The 14,351-nt window shown below is 51.4% G+C and overlaps 2 protein-coding genes across 3 annotated transcripts; one reads left to right on the plus strand and one right to left on the minus strand.

The window, feature by feature from the left end:
• Window positions 1–2: 2 nt before the first annotated feature.
• ZNF428 (zinc finger protein 428) lies at window positions 3–9,750 on the minus strand. 2 transcript variants are annotated; one of them, XM_079759652.1, is made up of 3 exons: window positions 9,616–9,750; window positions 4,589–5,083; window positions 3–1,993 (listed from the first exon to the last, which is right to left on the minus strand). In XM_079759652.1, exons 1-3 carry the CDS (start codon window positions 9,689–9,691, stop codon window positions 1,902–1,904), a joined length of 663 nt encoding a protein of 220 aa, XP_079615778.1. In that variant the 5' UTR covers window positions 9,692–9,750; the 3' UTR covers window positions 3–1,901. The 2 variants fall into 2 exon arrangements, with proteins under 2 accessions (XP_079615778.1, XP_079615777.1); XM_079759651.1 differs by lacking the exon at window positions 3–1,993 and having other exon boundaries at window positions 4,274–5,083.
• On the plus strand, window positions 7,821–9,656 carry SRRM5 (serine/arginine repetitive matrix 5; the record flags this gene model as incomplete). Its single annotated transcript, XM_079759647.1, has 1 exon — window positions 7,821–9,656. The coding sequence occupies one exon, from the start codon at window positions 7,821–7,823 to the stop codon at window positions 9,654–9,656; it is 1,836 nt and encodes a 611-aa protein (XP_079615773.1).
• Window positions 9,751–14,351: the final 4,601 nt, after the last annotated feature.

Consider the following 14,351-nt stretch of genomic DNA (forward strand, 5'->3'; position numbering starts at 1 on the left):
GCAGATGTTCTTTGGGGCCAAGCAGGTAACATAAATCAATGAAGCAAGAAGGCATGAGGGGTCCAGATATCAGGTGATGGGGACTGGGCACATGGCAGGGAATGCCCACATTAACACGAGGTGACCCTTACTCAGCTCCATCAAATTACTACCCCATGGGATTGTGGGTTTAGCAATCTAGATCTCACAGTTTTTCAAGAGAAGCCAGAAACCTCCATTTCTATATGAAATCTGCCTGGTTTGATTTTTAGAGAGAGGGGAAGTGAGAGGGAGAGAAACATCGATCGGTTGCCTCCCACATGTGCCCTGACTGGGAATCAAATCCTCGACCTTGGCAGGAGGACACTCCTACCAACTGAGCCACAGCGGCCAGAGCAAATCAGACCATTAAAAAAAAATTTTTTTAATTGATTTCGGAGGAGAGAGGGAGAGAGACAGAAACATCAATAATAATGCCTCCTGCATGCTCCCTACTGGGGATTAAGCCTGCAATCCTGGCAAATCCAACTGACCTCCTGGTTCATGGGTCCACTGAGCCACACCAGCCGGGCTGCCCATTTTTAAATGTTGGTGACCAACGTGATTGAAAAACCTCAATAATTCTGTGGAGACTAAACACACTCCTGCAAGTCAGAAGGTGGCTGGGGACAGCCAGACTTCTATTTCTGGTGGCTTCATGGCTAAGGATATGTGCCCTGCATCCAGTTGTCTGGAATCAAGCCTGTGTTCTGCTAGTTACTGGTGGCTAACTCAGTGTCTCTGTGCCCCAGTTGTAGCAGCTGTAAAATGATCATGATAGCAGACCCTGTGCCTCTAAAGATTATGACGATGACTCAGACTCAGAGAGAAAGCCAAAATCAGTATGATGGTCTGCCTTCCTCACTAACAGCCTCTTGGTCCTGTGCGCTCTACCACAAACATCCCAAGCAGGCTCTCACCGCAGGGCCTTTGCACCTGCTGTTCCCGCAGATAGCCACAAACTCACTCTTTCCCCTCCTCTAGGTCTCTGCTCTGTCACCTTCTCCATGAAGCCTTCCTGGACCACCCCACTTGGAGCTGCTTCACACACACACAAGCCTCGCTATCCCCTTTCCCTCCACAGCACTTTCTACCTTCTAACAGTATATCTTAAGTAATAATCCTATATAATAAAAGGGTAATATGCAAAGTGACCCTAATGGTGGAACAACTGGGGAATGACCAGTTGCATGATGTGCACTGACCACCAGGGGGCAGACAGCTCAACGCAGGAGCTGCCCCCTGGTGGTCAGTGCGCTCCCATAGGGGGAGCTCCACTCAACCACAAGCCGGGCTGACTGCGGCAGCACGGGGTATGGGCCTCAGCTGTCAGTTGGACATCCCCCAGGGGCTCCCTGGCTGCCAGACAGATGTCTAACTGCCAGCTTAAGCCTGATCCCCTGGGGAGTAGGCTGGGTTGAGGGACACCCCCTCCACTCCTCCCAGGGCACAAGGCCTCTAGTGTATTTTATATTTTGCTTAAATATCTAAAGTGTCTGTCTTCCCCAGTATAACTTCCACAAAGGCAATGCTTTTTGTTCATCATGTTCACCATTCTATTCCCAGCTCCCAAAATAGTGCCTGCATCTCATAGGTGCTCAATAAATCATTGTTGAATGAATGAGTGAATAAATAACAGTCCTGCCCTGGCCGGTTTGGCTCAGTGGATAGAGCGCCAGCCTGCGGACTGAAGGGTCCCAGGTTCGATTCTGGTCAAGGCCACATGCCCAGGTTTTGGGCTCAATCCATAGTTGGAGGTGTGCAGGAGGCAGCAAATCAATGATTCTCTCTCATCATTGATGTTTCTCTCTCTCTCTCTCTCTCTGAAACCAATAAAAATATAGATTAAATAAATAAATAAATAACAGTCCCTACCTTTGCGCTTAGCCCAGGGCCCGGTCCACTGTGAGCGATGACTTGATGGTCATTGTGGAACTTCCGGTTCTATTCTCGAAGGTTCTTAGTTGCCAAGCTTCTGAGTTAACACAAGTAAAGCGCCTTAGAACAGGATTGGCACACAATAAATGCTCAGTCAATCACACCTATCATTATAATAACTAGGCTTCTATTTTCAAAGCGGCTTTGGTGCCAAGCTTCTGTGCATTAGTACTTCCCATCTCAGAGCAAGAGCCAAAGTTTGGACAAAGTTGTAAGGCGTTGGCCCCCTGCTCCCCTCCAGCTCTGCCCTCCTTCCTTCTCCTCCAGTGCCTCTGGTCTTCCTGATTCTGGCAGACTCCTGCCTCTTTCTACCCGGAATGATCTTCCTACCCATGTGCACGGCTCCTCCTCTCCCTCCCTCCTTCAGGTCTGTCACCTCCTCGGGGAAGATTACACTATTTAAAATTGCAACCCCCCACGGGCAGGTGTGGCTCAGTGGTTGAGTGTCTACTTGAGAACCAGGTCATGGTTCAATTCCTGGTCAGAGCGCCTGGGTTGCAGGCTCCATCCTCAGTAGGGGGAGTGCAGGAGGCAGTCAATGGATGATTCTCTCATCACTGATGTTTCTATCTCTCTCTCCCTTACTCTCTGAAATTAATCCTATATAATAAAGCCTAATATGCAAATCTACTGAATGGTGGAATGACCAGCCGCTATGACACACACTGACCACCAGGGGGCAGACATTCAATGCAGGAGCTGCCCCCAGCCAGCTAAGGTGGGTGCCAGTGGGCACCCCCACCTCAAATCGCCCCGCAGAGGAAGGCAACTGGCGGTGGCCAGGGTTGGGGCTGGTGAGCGGGCGGCACCAGGCCAGCCAAGGCAGGTGCCAGCAGAGGCCCCCCAATCGCCCCGCTGTCACCCCATAGATCAGCCCTGACCACCTGTCAGGCCTAGGGACCTTACCCGCACAAATTTTGTGCACCAGGCCTCTAGTAAACATATTTTAAAAAATTGCAACCCCCTTCCAGAACTCCCTTCTCTGCCTCTTCTGCACAGCAGCCATCATCACCCAGCATATGCTAATCTTGTTCACTCTCTGTCCCCACCATTGGCCCCTTTCTGCCCCCCTATAAACCCCGAGGACAAGGATTTCATTTGCTTATTCCCAATGCTTAACACACAGGTCCTCAAATGATGTTTGTGAAATGAACTAATGAATCACAGTCCCTACCTCAGAGTTATTCTAAGGATCGGATGATCTCATGGCTGTAAGTGCTGGGAAAATGGCAATTGATTATAATTTTCTATTTTTGTAAGTTCCTAGATACACAGCATATATAAAGCTCTTGGGCTCGCACTTGGCACCCAGGAAACTCTGATGATAATGAAAGCCCTCTTTGTGCAGGTTGTTAGGTGAAGTGACAGAGAACATGAGCTGTCCTCCACAAACCGTTCTTCTGCTTTCGGGGCACTTGGCTAGGCCGCCTTTCCCGGACTCCCTGCAGTGAGCTGTGGCCATGTGGCGTAAATGCAAGCAGTATGGGCCACTTCTGGGCTAGGCTAGGGCTTGTAAAAGAAAACCTTTCCAAGCTCCCACGCCATAACCAAATGGATGACAGCAGACTTTAAGAGATGGTCTGGGTCCCCAAATCATTAGATGGATGCTTGCAAACCTGAAATACCCACCCTGGGCTGTTATGTGCACAAGAAACAAAATTCTGTTGTGCTTGAGCCTGTGTATCATGGGTTCTGAGTAAATACATGGAAACCACACTGAACACATCGTGTTTAGTAAATGATAATCATCTAGGCAACAACAAACCTAAAGTTCCCTCAAGGACCGTGGTTCTCAACCTTTTTAATGCCGCGGCCCTTTAATACAGTTCCTCATTTGTGGTGACCCCCAACCATAAAGTTATTTTCGCTGCTACTTCATAACTGTAATTTTGCTACTGTTATGAATCGTAATGTAAATATCTGTGTTTTCCGATGGTCTTAGGCCAGGGGTCCTTAAACTTTTTAAACAGGGGGCCAGTTCACTGTCCCTCAGACCGTTGGAGGGCCGGACTATAGTTTAAAAAAAAAACTATGAACAAATTCCTATGCACACTGCACATATCTTATTTTGAAGTAAAAAACCAAAACGGCAAAAACACTCGCATGTGGCCCGCGGGCCGTAGTTTGAGGACGCCTGTCTTAGGCTCTACAGCAGGTTGAGAACCGCTAGCAGGGTCGCCTAAGACCATCGGAAAACACAGATATTTACATTACGATTCATAACAGTAGCAAAATTACAGTTATGAAGTAGCAACGAAAATAACTTTATGGTTGGGGGTCACCACAACATGAGGAACTGTATTAAAGGGTCGCGGCGTTAGGAAGGTTGAGAACCACTGCTCAAAAAGGAGCCCGGGGGTTGAGGGGCAGACAGATGCCCAGGCGTACACCTCATATGCTGGAGTGTAAAAACACACACGCACGCACACATACACACACGAACACCAAACACACGCTGGACCGACACACAGAATTTGGCTTTTATTCTGGCCTCACACATACGGCTAAGACGACACAGATAGGCAGTACTCCATCCCCCAGGACCATCTCACCCACCCAATCTCTTCAGCCCCCTCCTCCCACCTCACCCCTCCTGCCAAGCTTCTGGGTAGGGGCTCTGCCTACACCTCACCCCGGGCATGCAGCATGAAGTGCCCATGCAGCTCCCCGAGGCTGTCGAAGGAATCCTCGCACTCCGTGCAGTGGTAGGTGCCCTCCTCGTCCTCGTCCTGCTCCTCCTCCTGCCCAGCGGGTTGGCCCTGGCCCTCCCCAGCCCGACGTGGCTCTCCCTCTCCCTCCCCAAGCACCCTGACTTCGGGAGCTGGTGCTTCCTGGGGGGCTGCAGTGGGACGGCAGAGCCGGCAAGGCGGCGTGCCTGGTGGGGCCTCCCCGAGGGAGGAGCGGCCACAGAGCTGGCAGGGCTGGGCTGGGGGGTCCGGGGGCTGGGCTGCACGGGGAGCCCGACGGGATGGGCCCCCACGGCCCCCACCCAGGCGCTGCTTCACTTTGTAGCCAGGGTCATATTCGGGGTCGTCAGTGGTCTCCTCTTCCTCCTCCTCCTCATCTTCTTCCTCTTCGGAGTCCGGCTCTGAGTGTGTGTATTCGGAATTAGAGGAATGCTCGGGGCCTGTTGGGGGACGGGTGAGGAAAGACAGTGGCATCAGAGGACAGAGGGCTGTGCCTGGGTGGCCGTCCCGCCCTGAGCCCCATTTAGCCAGGCTCGACAACAGATGGAGAGGGGGGCTTGGGCCCAGTCCTGCCCTTCCCCACAGATGGCTGCCCATTGCAAAGAACAGGGCCTGCCGAAACCGGTTTGGCTCAGTGGATAGAGCGTCGGTCTGCGGACTGAAAGGTCCCAGGTTCGATTCCGGTCAAGGGCATGTATATTGGTTGTGGGCACATCCCCGGTAGGGGGTGTGCAAGAGGCAGCTGGTTGATGTTTCTCTCTCATCGATGTTTCTAGCTCTCTGTCCCTCTCCTTTCCTCTCTGTAAAAAGTCAATAAAATATATTTAAAAAAAAAACAAAAAAACAAAAACAAAGAACAGGGCCTGGCACACAGTAGGTGCTCAGTGTCTGTGTGTCCAGCAAATCAATGTCTTATAAGAACTGTATCTTAGGGGGTTAATAAGGACAAAATAGGAGTAAAGTGGGAATAACAGCAGCGGCAGCAGTGTCCATTGCTTTTGGAAGAGCCCTAGTCTCATGTAGTAACTCACCTAATCCTTACAGCAACCCTGTGAGGGAGGCACTATTATTATTCCTAAGTGACAAATGGGGAAACTGAGGAACAGAGCAGTTAGGCCTCTAGTCATACAGTTCTAACGGGGAAAGCTAAACACGGGTGACTGCCTATGCTGGGTCATTTTAGGGAGAAGGACAAACATTTGAACAGATATGTAAGCGAATTAAAATACACAATATATGTACTTTGATGTATGTGGCTTTATATATAGTCATGTGCTGCTTCATGAAAGGGCTATGTTCTAAGAGATGATTCATTTGGCAATTTTGTTGTTGTGTGAACATTACCGAGTGCACTTACTCAAATCTAGACCGTCTAGCCTACTACACACCTAGGGTATTTCTGTGGGGAGGAAAAATAATCTCCCTCTGCCCTTCTGGGTTGTTGGCTGAGACATCCCTGTAATACAGACAGACTCACAGGGGGAAAAAAAGCCTAGTAACCCGTATACTCCCTGTATACATGGAAGACTCAGGAAAACGGAGTAGCTCCCCAAAATGGCTAAAGCCACCACCTTAAATATCTTCCTCAGTTAAAGACAAGATGTTGGGGGAGGGAGGGGTCAGCTATGGCAGATTACCAGAAATAGTGGTAAACAAGGGTAAGGTTGTTATGCAGATTTAAATCTTAGTCTTCCCACAAGGATGAAAGTTTCTAGAGATAAGGTCATCCCCCTTCCCGGTTCTTGAAGGAGACACCCTTACAAATGTAAATGCCTTTTATAAAGGGTAACTTCTACGTGGTTTTCAGAGCTTCCCCTGTGCTGCTGTTTCTTGGGGGGGGGGGGGGGGGAGGGGACGGGAGGGGGGAGTTGAAAATAATCCTTATGCTAAATAGACCTACAGTTGACCCTTGAATGCCCTGGGTTTGGGCTAAGGGGGTCAACTGAACAATCAATCCTCTTTAGGAATGAGCCTGAGAAGTTCAAACCTGTGTTGTTCAAGGGTTAACTGTATTTGGGGGTGACAAATTATGTCCCCCTATAGTTCCTGGGCTACACACCCATACAGCATGTTACTGTACTGAATACTGTAGGCAAGTGGAACAGTGGTGTATTCGGGTAATGTGTTGCGCTATACCCGTGGTCGGCAAACTTCGGCTCACGAGCCACAAGCGGCTCTTTGGCCCCTTGAGTGTGGCTCTTCCACAAAATACTACGGCCTGGGCGAGTCTATTTTGAAGAAGTGGCGTTAGAAGAATTTTAAGTTTAAAAAATTTGGCTCTCAAAAGAAATTTCAATCGTTGTACTGTTGGTATTTGGCTCTGCTGACTAATGAGTTTGCCGACCACTGGCCTAGGACTACAACAGCCGTGCCCCGTGTTCCTGCTGGCCCCTTCCTCAGCTTTCTCCGGCAGCCGAGGGGGATCCTATTAACAGAGCAGCCACCCCCCAGGCATGCACCGGCCCCAGGGCCTTGCCAGCCTTTCAGGAGACGGACTAAGGCTGCTCCTGCCCTTCTGCCACGTTTCTGCTCAAGCGCCACCTTCTCAGTGGCACCCTGATCATTCTGCCTACCCAGCACTCCCTCCCAGCCCTCCCCATGCCCCAACTCTGCGTTATTTTCCTCAGCTTATCTCATCAGCATCTGGGTGTGTGCTTATTGCTGGTCCCCCAAAGGCGGAGACTTTGTCTGGTTCATTGCTTAGGTGGCCCCACAGCCCTGATCTCCCTCCCTCCTCCAGGCTTTTGCCTCTGTTCTCCCAGCTGGGGCCACCTTTTCCATTTCTAGCAGCAAACCCCTGCTCCTCTTTAAGGTCCCAGCTCACACCTCACCTCCTCTGTGAGGTCCTCCCTGAGTCCCCAGGCAGTCAGTTGTCGAGCTCTGGACCCTCTAACACAATCTGACCACCTAAGCAGTAACTATCTGGATCTGGAGACTGGAGACGCCTGGAAGGCAGGACGACCTGGCTGCCTGTCTCGGTGTCCCCAGCAGTTCTGAGCCTCAGACAGCCTTAGGAGACATTTGCTGAATGTCTTGGGATAGGGCCCCACCCCTCTTTATCCTCCCGCCTCTGACTTCACACACCTACCCTCCAAGATCTTCAATGCCCATTATGACTTCATGCAGCTGTCAAGTTTCTTTCTGTGAAAGAAAACCAGGTGGTCGTCCAGGGCTCTCATGTCCTCTTTGACTTCCAGGACCACAAGCCCTTTTGCGCCCACCATGCCTTCTCCACCTACAACGCCCAGCATGTCTGTGGCATCCACTGGACCCTCGATGCCCACAGCATCTCCCAAGTCTCCTCCCTCCTTGAAGACCACTAAATCAGCAATGCCCACCAAGCCACCAACAGCTCCCAACTCGGTCACGAGCCCCAGCAGTTCCAAGTCCACCAGATGGGAAAGTACAAAGACAGTCCCTTCTAACCAGCCCAGCAGCAGGTCCAGAGTCCGCAGCAGGGTGAGAACGCCCAGCAAGGCCAGCACTGACACCAGGGCCAGCAAAACCAACAAGGCTGGCAGAGTCAGGCGCCACCACCGGAAGGGCACACACAGCCGGGGCAGAACTCCTGGCAGAAGGGGAAGACACTCCAAGAGGTCACCCAGCAGGGTCAGCACTCCCAGCAGGATGAGAACTCCAGGTGCCAAACGAGGCACGCCCGGCAAGGTAAGAACGCCTCCCCAGCAAACACAGAGCGGGAAGAAGAGTTATAGCCGGCCTAGAACCAACAGCTGGAAAAGGAGCGAGAGCCAGCCTAGGAATATGAGCAGAGAGAGCTATAGCCCACCGGGGACCTCGGACATGGGGAAGAGTCCGAGGCTGGCTGCAATCCCCAGTAGGGCAAAGAGTTACAGCCCCACCAGAACGACCTTCACGGAGATAGGTTACAGCCCGTCTCCCTCATCCTTCAGGAGGGTGAAGAGCTACAGTCAGATGTTCACCCCTAGCAGGGAACGGAGTTACAACCCAAATGAAATGTTTAGCATGGTCAAGAGTTACAACCAGGAGAGTGTATCCAGCAGGACCCGAAGTCGCAGCCAGTCGAGCACCTCTAGCAGGAGCCGAAGTCACGGCCGGTCTAGAACACCCAGATGGGCAAGAAGTCGCAGTCGGAAGAGGACCCACAGCAGGGTGAGAAGTCAGAGTTGGAAGAGAAATCATAGTAGGGCAAGAAGTCGTAACCGGAAGGAAACTCCCAGCCAGACGAGAAGACATAGCCAGTCTAGAACCCACAGCAAGGGGAAAAGTCAATACCAACCTAGAACCCTCAGGAGGGAAAGAAGTCACAGCCAGTCTAGAAGCCCCAGCAAGGAGAGAGATAACAGAAGAGCTAGGAGCTCCAGCAAGGAGAAAGGTCGCAGAAGATCTAGAAGCCTCCCCAAGGACAGAGGTCACAGACGATCCAGAAGCTCCAGCAAGGAAACAGATCACAGCCGTACTAGAACCCCCAGAAAAGAGAGACATCACAGCCGATCTAGAGGCTTCAGCCAAGAAAGAGATCACAACAGATCTAGAAACTCCAGCAAGGAAAGAGGTCACAGACGATCTAGAGGCTCCAGCAAGGAAAGAGGTCACAGACGATCTAGAAGCTCCAGCAAGGAAAGAGGTCACAGACGACCTAGAACCTCCAGCAAAGAAAGAGATCACCGCAGATCTAGAAGCTCCAGCAAAGAACGAGATCACAGCCAAACTAGAACCCCTAGAAAAGAGAGATATCACTCCCGATCTAGAACCCCCAGAAAGGAGAGGGGCCGCAGTCGATCTAGAACCCCCAGAAAGGGGAGCGGTCACAGCCGGTCTAGAACCCCCAGAAGTCCCAGCTGGAAGGGATCCCCGAGCAGGGTACAAAGTCCCAGTAAGAAGAGAACACCTGGCGTGGCAAGGAGCCATTCCCCGTCAAGATTTCTCAACAGAGCCCCAATCCCAAACCAGGACGATACTCAAGCCAACACCAGCTTTAAAACCACCTCACCTGGAGAGAGGTCCTCATCATCTTCTTCCAAGCTGGCATAGCCTCCCGTTTCAGCCGGCTCACGAGTCTCTGTCATGGCCAGAGGAGGAGACAGGAGCAGAGCAGAAGCTAGGCAGCGTCTCTCCCCGGCCAGCTCTCCGCAGCTACACCTTGGCCACAAGTTCTCTAACGCAGGGTGCCAGCCGGTAGAGGGATGCTGGAGGGGGAAAGGAAAGGCCTGTGGTAACTCAATAAATTTTTACGTAGCACCTGCCTCCCCAGGCCTAGCTGTGTGCTCAGTGATGGGGGTAAGGCCAAGATGCCCCAGCTCTGTCCCTGACTGCCTCCTGGGCCTTGGCTGCAGGCCCTGGGCCAATGGAGACTTTAATTCCCCCATCTGGGCAACAAAAGATATCTGTGGTTCTTATTCAATGGGGTGGGGAAAGATAACATTCCAAATGTTCAGAAGTGGATACTAGCACGGGCATGATTCAGAACTGAGATTGGAACATGGTCCAATGCTAGGCAGTTAGTTGCTGGATTGTGGGAAAGTCGGGTTGGGGCAGGATTCAATATGGCAGTTAGGGGTACGGACTACTGGTGTAGTGGTGATATACCAACCAGTCTAGAAGTATTTAAATATTTAAACACCTGGTATGCCTGTGCTAGTCTGTGAATATCAGCCCTAGTTCTATATCAATTTACACCTTGGCAAGATAGTATCTAGGTTTGGATCCTAAATCTGCCCGCTTCAAGGAAAGGCCTTCACTTCTCTAGCCTGTTTCCTTCTGGATACAAAGAGGGCTTCCCGCCCTAGGTGGTGTGGCTCAGTAGATAAGAGCGTTGGCCTGCGGACTGGAGGGTCCGGGGTTTGATTCTGATCAAGGGCACATACCTTCGTTGCAGGCTCAATCCCCCGCCCTAGTCAGGGCACGTGTGGGAGGCAACCCATCGATGTGTCTCTCTCACATTGATGTTTCTCCCCTGTCTCTCCCTTCCACTCTCTCTAAAAAGTCAATGGAAAAATCTCTTCAAGTGATGAATAAAAAAAAAAAGGCGGGGGGGCGTCTAGGACTTAACTCATGTACTCCTCTTAACCACGTTGAAACAGATTATCTCCTTTGTACAGATGAAGGCTGGGAGAGGACTAACAAGTAGTCCAAGGTCACACCAATTGGTAGGTACATGAACTAGGATTTGAAGCCATGCCATCCTACCTCTCGTAAAATGATCCTTCGGCTGAAGATATTTTTCGAAGATTCAGTGGGTTCATTCATACAAATTCCTCGTAGGTGTCAAGTATTCCATTAACAGTAGCTGTTACTACTCCCACTCCTGACTCTATAAACCTCAGCCATTCCAGACTTCTCCCTCTCCCTGTGCATGCCAGGACTTTTCACCTCCGTGGGTCTTAGTAAATCCTGCCGTTCTTCTCTAAAATGTCCTCCTTCCCCCTTGTCAGCCTGGAGAACTCCTACTCACCCTCCAACGCTAACCTCAAACACAAGAACCTCTGTACGTCTTCCCCGCTCAAACTCTACCTCTGCCTGAACTCCTGTGTTTTCTCTCCCTCTTCACCACCCCCCCCCCCCCCCCACACACACACACCCGCCAGAACAAGTTAGTGAAGGTGCTGGCAATATCAGCTGCACTTCTTATATGCCAAGGCCTGTGCTGGGCAGTAGGTGTACAATGGAGCCTGGAAGCCAAGTTTAATGCTGGGACTAAAGAGAAAATGATTAGAATTAGTCTAAAGGAGGCTAGGGCAGGAGAGCTTTCTAGAGACACCTAGATATGGGCTTTAAGGACAGAGAAGATTCATAATGGCAGAGAACAGTTCTTATCATACCCTATTGCCTGTAGGGCTTCATTTAATTTGGGAATTCTACTTTATGTCAGGACAAGGTTACCAGACTTAAGTCACTAAAAACAGATGAACCCTGGCCGGCTGCTCAGTGGTTAGTGTCCGCCCGTGCAGAGGTTTGATCCCCAGTCCTAGTCAGGGCGCAGGCGGGAAACAACCAATCACTGTGTCTCTCTCACGTGGATTTTTCTCTTCCCTCCCTCCATCCCTCCCATCCTCTCTAAAAATCAATGGAATATCCTCGGTGAGGATTAACAAACAATAAAAAAACCAGACGACACCCAATGAATTTGAATTTCAGATAAACAACAACTAATTACTTAATATACATAGTAGGGTCCATGTAATATTTGGGTCGTACATTTGTTTACCTGAAATCAAGTATTTCAACTGGCAGTCATACACCAGGAACACTGGGGACTTCCTATGAGATTACCGGGAGACATTGCTCACCGGTCGAAGCTACCCTTCCCCTTCCCCATCACACAAAGCCCCTTGCAGAGTCCTCCAGAGGACGGGGAGAGGCATTCCTGGGTGCACAAGCCCCACTCCTCAGTGACTATGACGGCTAGACTGGCTCCCGTGACTTTACAGGGGCATACATGAGGCTACCACATGCCATGTGGAGGAGACCCCACAATGTCCTGAGCCTACAGCAACCACCTCCCAAGATTCCCTGCCTGGACCTAACAGGCACCCCTTCCCACAATGCTGGGGTAAGGAGCCAGAGCAAAACGTTTCACGGCACAATAAGGACCAGTCCCCACAATGCCCTGCGGCAACGTCCCCCAGGATGCCTCAGGCCTGCAATGACCACCTTTCAAGGAGCGTCGAAGCACTCCTAGCTTCCAAGATGCTCATCGCGGGGTGTGTAACAAAGGTTCCCCGCAAGAACTAGGGTAATTCTTCCCAGAATGCACCAGGCCTATAACGACTAGCGGACCGACTCCCACACGTTTAGGGCAGGGCGTCCCTTCTTTTCACGTTGCACCAGGGCGGCAGGGAGCCGCTCAGAGGGAGCCCAGCTCTTGTCCTCAGGCCATCACCGCCCAAGACCGCTACCGGCTGCTCCGTGACTGAAGCCGTCACTCCCATCATGCAGCAGGGCCGCAGCGCCCGCTTCCCAGCATGCCCCGCGCACCTCGATCCCGGACACTCACCGGCTAGGGCGGCCCCCGCTCCGGCGCGGCGGCGGCGGCGGCGGCGGTGGCTGCACGCCTGGGCTCGGCGCCTGCGCTGCGAGTAGGATGGGAAGGAGCGCGAGGGGCGTGAAGAGCCTAGGGCGCTTGCGCGCCGAGATGGACCATTCCTGGCGCACAGTGTGAAGAGGGGCTATCCGAGTCGGGCCGTCGTGAGGCCCGCGCAGGGGGTTCCGGGCTTTGCCCCTCGCCGTCCGGGTTTACTTGGTACAGTCCGCAGCCGGCCAGCTGGAGAAATTGCAGGGCTCGCGCGTGCGTGTGCGGGGCAGGAACGCGCTTTTATAGAAGATGGGATGAGCCAGGGGTAGGGGAACGCCAGCTCGGCCGGGATTCGGGACCTGAGGCCTGTTCATTTGCATAATCTTAGCGCAGGACAATGGAGGCCTCAGGCACAGAATGGAGTGATTTGCATATTCCCCGGAAAAGCTGTACTCTGGAGCGCAGTGATTAGCATATGTGGGGCGGGGGGCGCGCGCCTGAGCAAGGCGCCTGCGCAGAGGGACTGCGGACTAGCGTGAAGCCGGGAGCCTTGGTTTAGTAGGAATCAGTTTGCATCATGAGAGGCGGCTCAAGGGTCAGGACCCTTACCGACCCTCACAATCCTCCAGCTCCAACCCGGATAAATAATTACTGCTCTTTTAGGTGTCAGGCCCTGTGCTAGCAGGCACTAGGGTTTCCGCAGTGAACAAGACTTACCCGGCCCCTATCGTCATGATGCCCCAATCAAAGGAAGGAAATCCACACATAATCAGAACCACAATCTGGAGTGGTCGGATTTGGAATGAATGGAGCTTAGGAGGCTGTGGGGGGACTAGAGGAGGTGTCCGCCCCAGCCTGAAAAGGATTCCAGAAGGTGATGATCTTTAAGCCAAGGATTAATAGAAGCCAATTGGAATGGGAGTCCTGCTGGCAGAGGGAAGAGTTTACGATAAAGGCCTAGAGGAAGAAGAAGAAGAAAAAAAGCAATACATGATTTGATTGAGGAAGTGAAAGCAGATAGTATGCCTGGAACCCAGAATCAGGAAGGGTTAAGACTCCTCTATAGTATATAGGTGGTGCTGAATTCAGACTTTTTGCTGAAGATATTGTAGGAGTCCAGGCTTCCTGGAAGTGACTCAAATTCCAGCTTAAAACTCTCCAATGGGATCCCATTGTGCTTAGAGAAAATCCAAACTTTATCATGGCCTGGTCCTGTTTACCTCAGACCTCACCTACCTCTCTCTTTATCCTAACTCCAGTTCCCATCAAACACCCCGGTCTTTGTCATCTCGGGTCTTTGCCCTTGCTGTTCCCTTTGCCTACAAATGCTTTCCCTCTGATCTTCAAATGGCTGCTCGTGTTAACCATTCATATCTTGGCACAGATGTCAATCTGAGAGGCTTTCCCTGTTCTGTTTTTTCTAAAGTAGCACCTCCGGATTTGCTATAAAAGTGAGTGGGGCTGTGGATAAAGCAGGATTGGCTGTGAATTGATGGCTTTTGAAGCTGGGATGAAGGATGCATGGACTTCACTGTCCTGTTCTGCCTATTTGTGCGTTTGAAGTTTTGCATAATAAGTTAAAATAAAATAGTACTCCTCATCCCCTTCCTCTGCATTTTATCTTAACGGCAACCTGAAATTAAGTTCTTTTTTCCTTGTGAAAGCTTCATGAAGGTAAAACATCGAGTCCCCTTTTCCACTTTGGGGCCTTATGT

The sequence above is a fragment of the Cnephaeus nilssonii genome, assembly GCF_951640355.1.
Source record: "Cnephaeus nilssonii genome assembly, chromosome: 20".
Lineage (NCBI taxonomy): Eukaryota > Metazoa > Chordata > Mammalia > Chiroptera > Vespertilionidae > Cnephaeus > Cnephaeus nilssonii.